Genomic DNA, 14,767 nt, shown 5'->3' with positions numbered 1-14,767 from the left:
ATTGATTAATTAACTATTAACATAATAAATTTACTGCGTTACTTATTAAACATGCATGGTAAATACATGTCCATGCATTCTCAGGATTTTATTTTTGGAAAATAGTAAACTATATTTTAACTAGGGTTAAATTATGGGGTTTTTTGTTGTTGAATTATAAAAGAAGGGTAAAGTTTTAATAACAACACGATTAATGCAGCTCAAATTCAAACTACACTTGAGGCGATGAATACTTTGACCATCAAACCAACACACAGGGTTTGGTTAAGTTATGGTTTTGATTCTTTTTATTACATTAAAATGATAATTATTTTAATCACTATTAGTAGAGTAAAATCAAATTTACAAGTGGGTTTAAGATAATATTCCATGTTTAAATTTGATATTTAATCTCTACATTTTAATAATTTAATCTCTTTAATTTTATAATATCATTAATTAACTCATTGAATTAACAGTTAAAATGCTGAGTCGAAACTTTCTTTTTTAAAGTACTTCTTTCCACACACAAAAAATAAAATACATGCTAACATGATGAATTAATAGAGAGATTGTATTACTATTTAAATTAATTATTAATATTATAAAAAATAAAGAATCAAATTATGATAAAATTCTTTGATGGTGATAATAATATATATAATTAATCCAAAATTAAATTGATTTATTAAACTTAATTTGAAGAAAAAGGGAATTAAGTATGTTTAAAATTCGAATATGATCATGTATATTATTCAACCTCATTTAGGATAGGATTGAGTAAGAAAATTTGAGAAATTGAACCCAAATTAAAATGTTTTGATGGTTTAAGAAATATATATTGAAAAACTATGATTATAAGTGAATTCTTTTTATTTAATTTATAATTAATTTAATTTTTTTATTATGTAAATATTTTATATTTAAAATAGTGGAAATAAATTATTTTTTTATATAATATATATTTAAAATACCATGTAAAAGACTTGAAACTTTAATAAAATAATATCTAAAAAATTAGACAAAATTTATTTTGTCAAAATAAATTCAAAAATAAAAAAATCAATGCAAAAAATTTGAGAACCAAATCAAATTATAATTGACAATTTGAAAATTCTAAAAAAAACCAATCAAATCGAATCTATTTCACCCTAATTTAGGATGTGGTTTTTTTAAAAAAAAAACTTTACCAAAAAGAAAAAAAATGCTTTCTGATCAACTCCAAAGTAATGACTTGTGTACGTATGTAGTTGGTGCTAGATCAATATTTGGTGGGAATTAAAATTAAAAAGAGGCCTCATTGCTTTAAAGCACCTTCCGTATGAAAAAGCAAAAGTTTGGTTTTTCACCACACTGGCTTTTGATCAGATTTCATGTGTTGAATACTTGCTGCATTACCATTTTTAGCTGTAAAAAATAAAATAAAATAGGCTTTCAGTCCCTGTATTTGGACAAAATGTAACAATATTATCATATATATTCACTGAGTTCATGATAATTTACTGCTTAAGCTGGTATGATTGCATGAGTGTATTGATGATAAAATCTGATGGTAATACTAACAATGTCACAGATGGGTTAAGACTTTACTTATTGCTTAAGGGTCCAATTCAACTCGACTCTAAATTTAGCCTGAACCCGGTGTAACTTAATTACTTTTACATCTCAAGGTTTAAACGTAAAAGAATCACCAACTTTCACATTTACATTTTTACCTCAAATAATTTTCTTTCAAGGTGGTGGTGATGCTGAATGACCATAGCATGAACTATACATATAGGTCTTAGTCATGGGATTGTTACAGTTTGTCGTTTCCGAATAGGGGGTGATTAGGGTTTTTGGGGTTTGAAAAGAATTCTTTTCCTTTTCCTAGATAGCCAGAGTTTTGCAAATTGTAGCTAAGAAAAAGGAAATACTGGAAATGGTAAAATTCAGGTAGCTTGGCAGAAGAGATCAGAAGAGTGGTTGAGGGTCACAGCACCCTTTTGCCTATGTTTCCGCATAAGACAATTAAAGGAATACTTATTGCTATTGAATTGCTGATAATGCCACTCCTCCTCCTTGGCCAGGCCAAAATCCAAGATTTTCAAGCCTTTGTTAATGGATGTGGTGATTATCCATTGAAACTAATGAAACCCTCCGTCCCTTGCTCTCCTTTAAACCCCAACATTGATTTCAATCAGACTTGTGAATTTGAGGATTTTTGTGTTGGAGTTAACGTCAAGTTTATTTGAGTTTGAGGTTTAGATTTTTCATGTTGAAGCTACTTAGGTTATAGTAAATTTTGAGTTCAAGTATATTCAAATTCAAATTGAACGGGTTTAAGTTGTTGGTCTTTTATTGTGAAATTAGTTGAGTCGGATTTAGGGTTAATTTAGGTTGGATTTTTTATTCGAGTAATTTGTATTTGAGGCTTGTGTTTTTCTAATAAAATTATTTCGAGTTTTAGTCACTTCAAATTTGAATCATTTTGAGCTGCTTATTCGACTTATTTCAGATTAAGTTCGAACTTATCCAGATTTAAATTGGACAGGTTTAAACTGTTGACTTTTTATGCTCTAATCAAGTTGAGTCTAATTTAGGTTTGAGTTGATTAAATAATTTTTTTATGCTCAAGTAAAAATTGACCGGTTTAATTTCAAAATGCGTATGGCGAGAGCATTAATTTTTTGTGCTCAAGTAAAGACTGACCGGTTTAATTTCAAAATGCATAAGACGAGAGCATTAAGGGTAGATAAAGACCTCGACCCAAAATGATAAAATTATGATTAATTTTCACTAAAAATTGTAATTTTTAAACTAATAAAATAATAAAAATTGCATTTTGATTCCAAATTTATAATTCATTCCTAAAATTTTTAACTCTGCATAACACAAATCATTAACCTACAAACATTTATATAATTAAATTGTTAAAAAAATTAATATATAAATATACTTATTAAAAATTAACATAATTTTAGTTGAAATAATAAAAAATAAAAAAAATAGCTTGAGGATAATTTGGAGAACGTGGGTGGGTTATAGAATAAATTCCTCGTTGCTATACGCTTTGACAAAAAAAGGAGCAGAGAGGAGTTTTTAGAAGCAAAGGAATAGGTAAACTCAGTGTCATCTTTTTCTTCCTTTCTTCCCTTCCTGTTTTTATGAACTATAAAACTTGTTATTTTAGGGTTGCAGATAGTTTTTAATTTCCATTTTATCATCACATTTCTTTCTGTGTCCACTTTGTCCCTTATTTTACTTCTTTATTAGCCTCACCTCCTTTCCTTTCTTCTTCATTTTCCCTTCTTTTTTTTTTTGTGTGTGTGTGGGTTTTTTGGAAGTGAATTAAAAGAGAACATAGTTCCCTGAATTTGTCTTTTCCTTAACTAGAGAAGATTCATAGACACACAAAGAAAATTTTTTTCAAAGGTGGTGTTTTTGCTTAATATGGGACGTGGAAAGATAGCCATCAAGAGGATCGAGAACCAAACGACACGGCAAGTCACCTTTTCGAAGCGCCGAGCTGGGCTTTTGAAGAAGACTCACGAGCTCTCCGTTCTCTGCGATGCTCAAATTGGCCTCATCATCTTCTCAAGCACCGGCAAGATGTGCCAGTATTGCACTCAACCTTATAGGTCTCTCTCTCTCCCACTCCCTTTTTTCTTTTCTTCATTTCATCATTCATACATATGGCCTAAAAATGCGTGAAAATTTGGTTGTTGTTGATAGACCACGATTGGGTTGGTTCTGGTTTTACTCCTCCATGTCCCAATGATTCTGATGACATATCTACCTAGGGTTTCTTCTATGGTCATAACTCCCAAGTCAATTTTGATTTTTTTGTTGTGTGTAATGGATGGTCAAGATTTTAGGTCACGCACTCAAACCCACTATCTTCTGTAATAATATCAATATCAATCGAGTTAAAATTCAATCGGTAATATTATATATGTAGTCAGTTGATTAGTGTCTTATGTATGTTATAATCATGGCGGGTTTCAAGTTCCTGGGCAGAAAGTTCTATGCATTAATTGCGTACATTTCTATGGTTTTGAGTGAATTATAGATATCTATATGTTTATGATACAAGTATTATTCTGATATATTCGAACTTTAATATTTGTAACTCTTTTCCCAAACTAAATCTGAAAGAGCTTCTCTTTTATATGAAAAAAAAGAATCTATTTTTTATCCGAAATTGCAGTTTCACATGATATTATAAAGATTCATGCTCTTACCCTTTTCTTTTATGGTTTATATATATATATATATTATATATGCAGAATGGAGCAAATCATTGAAAGGTACCAGAAGGTCACTGGGACTCGCATTCCTGAGCATGACAATCGGGTAAGATTCATTGATTAATTAATTTTTTTGAGGGGTACAAATTGATTAATTATTTAGGAACTTTTCAATTAATCAACTTTCTCAATTTGATCCCTAAATTTGGATTACGTTTAATTGTGCCCATCAGACTAAATTGAGAAAAGCTGTCAAGTTTCGGGATTAATGTCAAAAAAATAGTTCATGGACTAAAATAATATTGTTACAAAATTTAAGGACTAAATGTTTACTTAATCTCAATTATGTAACATTCATTACTTGGAAACTTTTCAAGTCTTACCCTTTGATTTTATATGTGTGTGTATGTAGGAACATTTGTACAATGAATTGGCAGTGTTGAGGAAAGAAACCCGTCTTCTTCAACTAAGCATGAGACGCTACACCGGTGAGGACATGAGCTCTATGCCCTACGAGGAGCTCGATCAACTCGAACAAGAACTCGAACGCTCCGTCAACAAGGTCCGAGAGCGAAAGGTACCGTTTGAAAATTCTAAGTTTAATTCATTTGGTTCTTACAATCACTTCTAAAAATTTGAGATCTATATAAATTGGCTTGAAAATTTGGCAGAATGAGCTCTTGCAGCAACAGCTTGATAATCTACGTAGAAAGGTGATATGCCAATTATAAAGCCCTTCAAAATTTCACCATATGTGAGCTCACATAGGTTTAATTATGCTCTCAATCCTTGTACTCTTAGAACTTTTGAAATTCTGTCTCTTTGCTTTTACTTCTGATAATTTAGTCCTCCTCTTTGTCTGGGTTAAAAAAAGTCCAATTGATAAAACTATTAAATTGATTTCCATTAAATTTGAATATGTACTATTAATTGGGATTCAATTTTTAAAACCAAACCTTTGAATATGAGAATGCCACAGTTCATTATCAGTGTTATTAATTAAACTTTAATTTTTAAATCAAACAAATAGAGAAACTAAATTTCAAAGATACAAAGACGACAAGGACTGGTGACATAATTAAACCGCTCAGATGCATGTACTAAATTATCAGATAGGCTAATATCAATCCTGGGTTTATTGCATGTTTGTAGGAACGAATGCTAGAGGAAGAAAACAACAACATGTATCGTTGGGTAAGTAACAATTAGATTAAACTTTGTATAATAAATAAAAGCATTCTGATAAAATTATATAATTTCATTTTTAGTCCCTTTAACAAACTAATAATCCAATTTAAACGTTTCTAGTATACAATTTTTTGGCTTTGGTGTTCAACCATTTATATGTTTATCTTGGCTCCCTAATAAAAATTTCCTGCCTTCGCCTCTGACCTCACAGATTCAAGAACACCGAGCGGCAATCGAGTATCAACAACAGGGAGGGCTAGAAGCTAAGCCAGTGGAGCATCATCAACAAGTTCTTGATGAATTCCCCTTCTACGGAGAGCCAAGCAGTGTGCTTCAGCTTGCAACCATTCCTCAACAGTTCTCCTATCAGCTTCAGCTTGCTCAGCCCAACCTTCAAGATTCAAATGTTTAGTTATATATAAACCCTAAAGATTAAATATGCTTGGTTTAAGGGTTTAGGGAATTCATAAGAGACATATTTATTTTAGGAAGTGTGCTATGATTTCATGTTTCTTAAGTTCAAACATTCAACTGAAGATTAATATCTGAATTTCCTTTTCCCTTTTTATAATGTATTATGCTATTGAGTGTAGATAGAAATATGAATTACTGATTATATACATTTATATTATAGGTGAAAATTGTTATCTAAAAAAATTTAAATTATGCTATTATGGATTTAATTTTTTTAATTTTAATTTTTGTATTTTTTAAATTTTAAAATTTTAAACCTGATGAAGCATTAACCATTAAATTCATTAAATTCCACTATTTTCAAAATGTTATATGACAAATATATATTATCACATGTGTAATGTAAGACCAGATATTACTCATAAAAAAGTTGAGTTAATAGATTTAGCAGTTATCGTTTGTATTAATACTTAAATTTCAAATTTCAAAAAGTATAGGGACTAAGAATGATTTAATTGAAGATCGTGGACTAAATCTATAACTTTACACATAATATAAGATTAATAACAAAATTTAACCTAATGAATTTAATTGTTACCGATTAAGTGAAAATTGAAATATCAAAATTTGAAAAGTATAAAAATTAATATTAACCAACTTGAAAAGTTCATAGTGTAAAATTGATTAAAAGTAAAGGATAGGGAATAATTACATAATTTAACCTTTAAAAATACATGATTAAACTTGCACCCAAAAGATTTTAAATTCCTCAACTTAACCACTCACCACTCACCACTCACATGCATTTTAAATTTTCTTTTAAAAATATAGTTTAAGCTATTTAATTTAAAAAGAAATTATGAAGTTTTTTAAATTGAATTTATCCAATTAATTCATTACACCAATTTCAATTATAGAATCTATAGGTAATATAGATATTTTTTTTAAAAAATACATGAATTAAAACGTATTAATGAATTTTTTTTTATGTTTCATCTCAAAATTCTTTTCAATAAACTATGTTAAGGTAATTGTAACACCTTTTAACCTGAATAAGAAACAACCCTAATTAGACAGCATTAGGTTTGATGTCTAAGACAAACTCTAGTGACTTCATTATTGATCTGAGATAAATTATCTAACCATTTTAGCATCCTTAAACAAATAACCTACGCTGAAATCCATGACTTTGACCACCTACATACATGCCACTAAAGGATTGATAGATACACCAATCAAACAATGGTTTACTTATAACAATCGTGACTCGTAGGAGGTGATTCAACTCTTCAAACTTTGAAATCAACTCGGCAAACCTGCACACAAGAGGTAAAAACAATGCATTGGGTATAAAATACTTAGTGGTAACTCCATGTATATCAAACGGTTAATATCAATCAAGAAAATAGTTAATACATTTGTAATACCTATCTTTTAATTCATTTACAATAGATGTAATGTACACTATGTGGGAAAATTTACTTTGGAAAATACAACGGAAAATAAGTTTAAGAAAAAATCAGAGTTTTAATTTTTTTCTCCCAAAACAAGAACTTGGTTGTGTTATCTAAAATAATAAACACTTAATCAAATTTCATACCTTTTTTATTCGTCTCGCTTCGACCAAGTGGTCTTCTCCGCTATCCTCAAGCTCGCGTCCATAAAGTGTGGGCTTGCTTTGAATCAGAAATTTTTTTCACAAAATTACCAATGGTGTAATTTCGTAACTTCTGTAAACTCCTGGGATCAAGTTATAAATAATAAAAAGTATCTCTAGAAATTTCCTAAAATAATTTTTTTAGAGATTTATCTCTCTACAACAACTTTTCTTGAATTCAAGTGTGTGAGAATAATAACCTAGGCTCTCTTTATATAGAGAGAGTTTAGAGAGAGTTCAACTAGGATTGAAATTACTCACATTAAATTAATAAAATACTATCAAGATAAATATTAAATCAAATTTAATATCTCACATTAATATTAAATTAATAAAATACTATCAAGATAAATATTTAATTTAATTTAATATTAAATTTATTAAAATAATATTTTTTTGAAAAAATTAATTTAAAATCAAGTTATCGTTAGAGTCCTACTAGGAGTATAATTTTTTCACTGCTCTACCACCGAAGAACCACCGCCGTCGACCATCTTTCGACTTTCGGTTTGCCATTGTTGTAGCTGTCATGCCTGGTGGTGTCATCATTGAACAACTTCCCCCGACATCCCAAATCGTAATCGTTTTTCCTGAATGGACCTGACCGACTCGGCACTTGTGGTTGGCGCGAGGTTGAATGGCTGGTCCTATGCCCAACCTCCCCTTTTTTTTTCCAATCAACAAGTGTCTGGCCAAGCCGATCGATTGCACGACCAACCGCACGAAGTGCAGCATCCCTTGGCTAGGCGTTTGTACGCTTAGCTCAGTGCTATCGATGGGGTTGGTCGAGACCCTTAGCAAATTGTTCGAACAGCTTGCTGCCATAGCCGAGGCACCATCGGCTAGGCATTCGCATGTTTGGATGGTGCGATAGCCGGTTCGACTGTTGTCGATTCAATTCGGGCCAGTGACGGCCTGACCAATCCGGTCTAGCAACTAGTTGGGCCGTCAGCCCAATTTCATACACCGGGTTTGGTTCAACTAGTTTTGGGTCTCGATCTCAATTTTTGGTTCTCGAGTCTAATTTTCGATCTCAAGTCCAATTTTCAAATTCAATTACCCATTGGGTCAATTGTCTGACTTGAAATTAATTTTTAAAAATATTATATTTATTTTAATTAATTTTATTAATTAAATTTTATTTGATAAAAAATAATTTTCCCCGAAAACCACTGAGTTTTTCTAAATTAATTTTTCAAAAAAAAAATTTAATCAAATTCTCTAGTTGAATAAATTCTCACGACCGCCTAATTTAATTCTCAATCGAATAAATTGGCTCAATTAAATTATTTCTAAAGTCATAGAATTTTCTTCTAATTGAAATGTAATATGATTGAGCTTTTGTAGAGCTGGCTGAGGGACCAATCAGACATATACAATTAGGCTCGTGTAATTGCAATTATGTCCAAAAGCATCATTCTGATAATTCACAATTTACTTAATCATGGAGTCAGTCCACAATAAGTACCATGATTGAAAACTCTTATATACTCTTTACGAAAGTAAATCATCAAACTGCTTTGCTCAATGACCTCGTCATGTGTGTTACCTTCATGTGATATCCTTGATCCTTTTGAGTTAAATCTATTCACTCAATACAATTCTATTTTATCTCATTGTCACAATTGTTTTTTCTTAATGATTAATATGATCACTGTCAACTAATGATTGTGACAAATTGTTCGTTCGAGAACAAGCAACTCGTAGTCACATTCCATATTTATCAATCCACACAACGCCAATGAGACGATATGTAACAACCCAGAAGTTAGTGGCACCGAAAAGTATAGTTTCAAAACCTTGTTTCAGTAAACCGGGCTTGTTAATTTTTTATATTTTATTTAAAAAATTTATGGAGTTATTATAGAAGCGAATCGAAATTCGGTCAGATAATTTTGTTGAATCAGTATTTAATTAAAGTAAAGGGACTAAATCAAATAAGTGATAAAAGTAGGAATTAATACTAAATTATAAGGTGGAATTAGATTAAGGGAGTTATTAAATAAATTAGCCATTATTTATATAGGTATGTAATAGTGGACGGTTATAGTAATATGTTAAGTTATTATAATACTTAAATTAAAATTATGTTATAAAAGAATATATAATGTTAATAATAATGTTGAAAATTAGTTAGTGGAGAGAAGAAAGCCAAGCATATTGTTCTTCTAATTTTCTTCTTTTCGAAACAAAAGGAAAGGGGGAGAAGTCACGCACGGCCAAGAGCTAAATATTGCATGTGTAATTTGGTTAGTAGATTTTGGTTATTTTTACATGAAATTTATGTTTTTGAAGTTTTAATCTCATGAGTTAATTTCATGTTCAAATTTTTAGAATTGTTGAGATTTATGGAATTTCCATTGTAGAGGAATTTAAGCTTTTGCTGTTGTTTTGATAGATTTTAAGGTTGGTAGTGAAATGAGACTATTTTGTAAAATTAAATTATGAAATTGTGCATTAGGGACTAATTTATAAAAAAATACGAAATTGGGGGTTTAATTGAGAAATAGGAAGTCCTATAAGGACTCTAGGAAAATTCAGTTAAGCATGGATAAGGTAAATTCATGTTAAATTGGAAGTATCGGTTTTTGGGACTAATGTGAATAAAAGTAGAAGTTTAGAGTTAATATGTAAAATTGTATTAATGTATTGATTATATGAATTAAATTATTAAAGGTTTTGGTTGGGATTAACTGAATTGAATTGTTATAATTAGATCTAGAAATAAGAAGATCGGTCAATAATCGTGGAAAGGAAAAAGCTGTTGAATAATCATCATCGAATACCGATAGCTATTGCGAAGGTAAGTTCGTAGTCTTGAACTCGAACTCTATGTATTTACTTTTAAATAATTTAATTAATACTTTGATATCTTAATTACATTTATATATATGCAAATATTGAGTTGTGAAATGAGAAACTTGTGGAGTATGCAATTAAGTATGTAATTGTCGGTTTATCCGACTAGTGCTGGGCACAAATCATTGTCGGTTTATTCGACTACTATCGGGCACACATTCGATCTCGTCAGTTTATCCAACTAGTGCTGGGCACACATTCGATCTCGTCTGTTTATCCGACTAGCACAAATCTCTGTTGGTTTATCTGACTAGTGTTGGGCGCACAATTGAAATCGTCGTTATCTGACTAGCGCTAGGCACAAATCTTTGTCGATTTATTCGTCTAGTACAAGGCACATCTACTGCCGGTTTAACTAACTAGCGTTGGACACAAAACTTGTCACAGTTTATCCATCAAGTATCGGGTACCAATAATAGGTTGGTCAATATTAATAATGTTTAATCAATTCCTTGAAGATGGTTGGTAATTGAGAGATGGCTTGAAATGTATATGAATTGTTCATTAAGAACTTATGGTACACTATGTGGTAATAACCATTACGAGATTGATAGTTGAATTGATGGATTATTAAGCACATATGTAGTTCTTTGGGTTAAGGAATTTATTCAGTATTTGATCATTCTTTTGTGTGCAAGTTAGGTACCTATATTTTGACTATCGACTTAGCATCCAACGACAAATCCCGAACTCAACGTTGGTGACGTTTTTCTTTTTGTGTCTTGACATGTACCTAGGATAATGACATTTTGAATATTAGTCTAGTTAAACTTAGTGTAAAATACTTATATTGAATGTTATATAATTTTTGAGATATGTTTTGCCTTGAAACAAATGTTTGCATATAGATATGAATGAAATAAACATGTTTGATAAGTTTGACTCTTTTGGATGTGTATAATTGTTGATGTGAATTGGTAAATGTTATGTGCAATGTCAACTTGGTGAAATGGTTATATTTGGTTATTATGGTGGATGTTTGAGAGTGGAAATTGTGGTTAGTGCCATATGCTCTTTAACTTGGTTATTTGAATGATTAATCTCGGTGTGAGGTGCCTTTGAATGACATATTGGTTAAGTATAGGATTAATAATTAATCTTGTGTTGGAAGCAAATTTTGGTACACACAGCCTGAGACACGGGTTGTCACACACCGTGTGTCTTAACGTTTTCAAGTACAGGGTACACTTGCCCTGCAACACGGCCATGTGTTTCAATATAGTTTTGGACACGGTTTGGCATACAACCTGCAACATGGTCGTGTGACCCAACATCAAATGTACACACGGGCAGGCACACAGCTCGTGACACGACCGTGTAACATTATTTTAAATATCCACACGGATGGACACACGCGCTAGGACACAGCTGTATGTTTGGACTTCGAATGTCCACATGGTCTAGGCTGTGAAACACGGCCTGGCCACATGGTCGTGTGTCCCCTATTTTCAAAATTTTCAACTTTTTCTTAACTTTTTTGTTTTATTTTGAATTGACCCCAAAATGTTTTTAATTATTTTTATGGCCCTGTTAACTCAGTTTAAGGCCTGTAAGTGTATGTTTATTGTGAATGGATTATGTTTCGATTAATTGTAATTATAATTGAATATTTGTTTGTATGTAGTGTTAACTATTTGAAAAGTTATCACAACACTCCGTGACCCTAATTCAGCGACGAAAGCGGGTTCGGGGTGTTACATTCAATGGTATCAGAGCTACAGGTTTAGCCAATTCTCAGACTAATCGAGCTCAGAATTGAGTCTAAAAGTACATGCCAAAGTTGAATTGATTTTGAATCGGGATTGGATGCTAATTAATATTATTCCTATTTTATAGTTAAAAGATGTCGAATGATGGTAATAGTGCAATCGATCAAGAAATTCATATTGGTGATGGTTCTATTGAGGAATTTGATGAAAATGAGTCAATAACACCAAGTATTCAATCCGATGATGCCCAACAACCAAAAGCTAATATAGGCACTAAAAAAGGATAAAGTGATACAAACTTATTACATATTATTACTGAAGCTCTTTAGAGAGTAGTGGGAGTCACTCCTCTGGTAATAACTACACCTACGGTTAAACGAGCTCCTATTAAAGAATTGAGGAGATACGGTGCAACAGAATTTGCTGGGTTAAAAGGAGTTGATCCGTCAACGGTTGAGTTATGATTGGAATCAACAACTAGGGTTCTTCAATAAATTGAATGTAATTCCCGAGAAAGTGTTATCTGTGTTGTTTCATTATTACAAAGAGAAGCCTACACTTGGTGAAAAATTATTACACTGCACATTTCTACGGATGTTATAGATTGGAAGTTCTTCTAATCAGAATTTCAAAAGAAGTATGTCAGGGAACTTTACCTCGAAGATAGAAAACAAGAATTTCTCTTGTTTAAGCAATGAGATTTGTCAGTGGTAGATTATAAACGGGAATATATGCGACTCAGCAAGTACACAACAGAACTTGTTCCTACCGAAGAAGCAAGCTGCAAACGTTTTCTACGTAGAATGCGTGATAAAATTTGGACTTAGCTAATGGCATTAAAAATTAAGGAATTCGTTGATCTGTCTGAACGGGCAAAAATGGTAAAGTAATCCCTGGGATTATGTAAAAAATTTGAACCTTCTCGTGTTACGGGAAAGCATTTCAGGACTCCTAGTTCATATTCAGTACCAAATAAAAGCAAAAGGTCTTAGGATTTGGGGAAGGCAGTTGCAAGATCGGTGACATCGAATAGAATGCGAGACTATCAACCTACAGTTTCTGTTGGAAGTGTAAAAAGGCCAAATAAAGCTTCTAAAATACCGACATGTGAACACTGTGGAAAGAAGTAGTGGGGAAAATGCTGGAAATTGACAAATGGTTGTTTCCATTATGGATCGTTGGAGCATTTCACTCGTGAGTGCCCGAAGAACGAAAATAAGGCACCTGATGACGCACAAAGAGCCACCTCCACAGTTAAGGGTAGAGGGAAGAGTAAAAGTGGATCAGTTTCAAAAGGTGGATTGAGAAAAGGGAGCGAAGCAGTTGCTTGTCAACCTGAGGTCAGAGCACCGACTTCTACTTACGTGGTGCGTACTTATGATGAGAGAGATGCTACCGATGTTGTAGCGGGTATTTTCTTGTTATTTCCTACATCTGTTTATACTTTGATAGATTCGGGTTCTTTTCATTCGTATGTTAATACTGATTTGGTCAAATCTGGAAGTATGAAATCTGAAATGTCAAAAGTAGCTATGTCTGTGTCAAGTCCGCTGGGTCAAACAATGTTAGTTGATCAGGTTTGTAAGCGATGTGCACTGCAAATTCAAAACTTGACTTTTCCAGTAGATTTATTAATCATGCCTTTTGGTGATTTTGATGTAATTATGGGTATGGATTGGTTAACCGAGTACAGTGTGATTCTCGATTATCAAAAGAAATATTTTTTGGTTCAAGATTCGAATGGTGGTATTATAGAAGTTAATGGTGTTAAAACGAATGGTTCAACTCAGATTATTTTGTCGATTCAAGCTGATAAATTATTGAAGTTAGGTTGTGAAGCTTTTCTAACTTATGTTATAAATTCGAAGATTGGAGATAGCAAAATCAGTAATATTTGAATTGTTTGTGAATTTTTCGATGTATTTCTTGAGGAATTACCGAGGCTACCACCTGATCTGGAGCTTGAATTCACAATTGAAGTATTTCCTGGTACAACTCTAGTGTCAATACCCCATTATCGTATGGCACTGACTAAACTGAAGGAATTGAAAATTCAACTGCAAGACTTACTGGACCACGGCTTCATACGCCCTAGTATATCTCCTTGGGGAGTTCCAGTTTTGTTTGTTAAAAAGAAAGATGGTTCAATGCAACTTTGTATAGACTACCGACAATTAAATAAGTTGAAAATTAAGAATCGACACCCTCTTCCTCGTATTGATAACTTATTTGATCAACTGAAGGGAGCTTCAGTCTTTTCTAAGATTGATTTAAGATTACGTTACTATCACTTGAAAGTGAAAGATAGTGACGTGTCGAAAACTGTCTTCTATACACGTTATGGCCACTTGATTCTCAATCAATGTAGAATAATGCTTTTCATTTTTCTCAACATAATTCACAAGTAGCTTACTTTGAGCATCAATTTCTCATTCATCACTCAACCATTTTGAGTATATAATATCCCATTGTAAAGGTCTTATGGGGTAGAATATAAAATCATAATTTTATGATCCAAAACTCCTTATTTACCAATTGAAAATATGCCTCAAAAATTCCAATTGGGTCGTGTGGGCCACACGAATATGTGTGCAACTGTGTGTCAAATTTTGTAACACTCCTAATCCGTATCCGACGTCGGAATAGGGTTATAGAATATTACCGAGCTTATAAATCAAACAATCATCATTTTATATTCATTTCTCATTCAAAACAAAAACGATTTAAATTCA

The 14,767-nt window shown here is 31.9% G+C and overlaps 1 protein-coding gene across 5 annotated transcripts; it reads left to right on the top strand.

Annotated features, from left to right (window-relative positions):
• Positions 1–2,961: 2,961 nt before the first annotated feature.
• Positions 2,962–5,946, top strand: LOC107918783 (protein TRANSPARENT TESTA 16-like). 5 transcript variants are annotated; one of them, XM_016848365.2, is made up of 7 exons: positions 2,962–3,078; positions 3,360–3,599; positions 4,248–4,314; positions 4,621–4,785; positions 4,880–4,921; positions 5,361–5,402; positions 5,608–5,946. In XM_016848365.2, exons 2-7 carry the CDS (start codon positions 3,412–3,414, stop codon positions 5,806–5,808), a joined length of 705 nt encoding a protein of 234 aa, XP_016703854.1. In that variant the 5' UTR covers positions 2,962–3,078; positions 3,360–3,411; the 3' UTR covers positions 5,809–5,946. The 5 variants fall into 5 exon arrangements, with proteins under 5 accessions (XP_016703854.1, XP_016703856.1, XP_016703853.1 ...); XM_016848367.2 differs by having other exon boundaries at positions 3,028–3,078; positions 3,355–3,599; XM_016848364.2 differs by having other exon boundaries at positions 3,034–3,599.
• Positions 5,947–14,767: the final 8,821 nt, after the last annotated feature.

The sequence above is a fragment of the Gossypium hirsutum genome, chromosome D13, assembly GCF_007990345.1.
Source record: "Gossypium hirsutum isolate 1008001.06 chromosome D13, Gossypium_hirsutum_v2.1, whole genome shotgun sequence".
NCBI lineage: Eukaryota > Viridiplantae > Streptophyta > Magnoliopsida > Malvales > Malvaceae > Gossypium > Gossypium hirsutum.
This window is presented reverse-complemented; position numbering and strand designations above follow the sequence as displayed.

Coding starts and splice junctions, on each gene's coding strand:
- LOC107918783 (XM_016848365.2), top strand. CDS start 3,412: ATGGGACGTGGAAAGATAGCCATCAAGAGGATCGAGAACCAAACGACA. Junction 4,315..4,620: donor TTCCTGAGCATGACAATCGG/GTAAGATTCATT, acceptor GTGTGTATGTAG/GAACATTTGTACAATGAATT. Junction 4,786..4,879: donor ACAAGGTCCGAGAGCGAAAG/GTACCGTTTGAA, acceptor AAAATTTGGCAG/AATGAGCTCTTGCAGCAACA.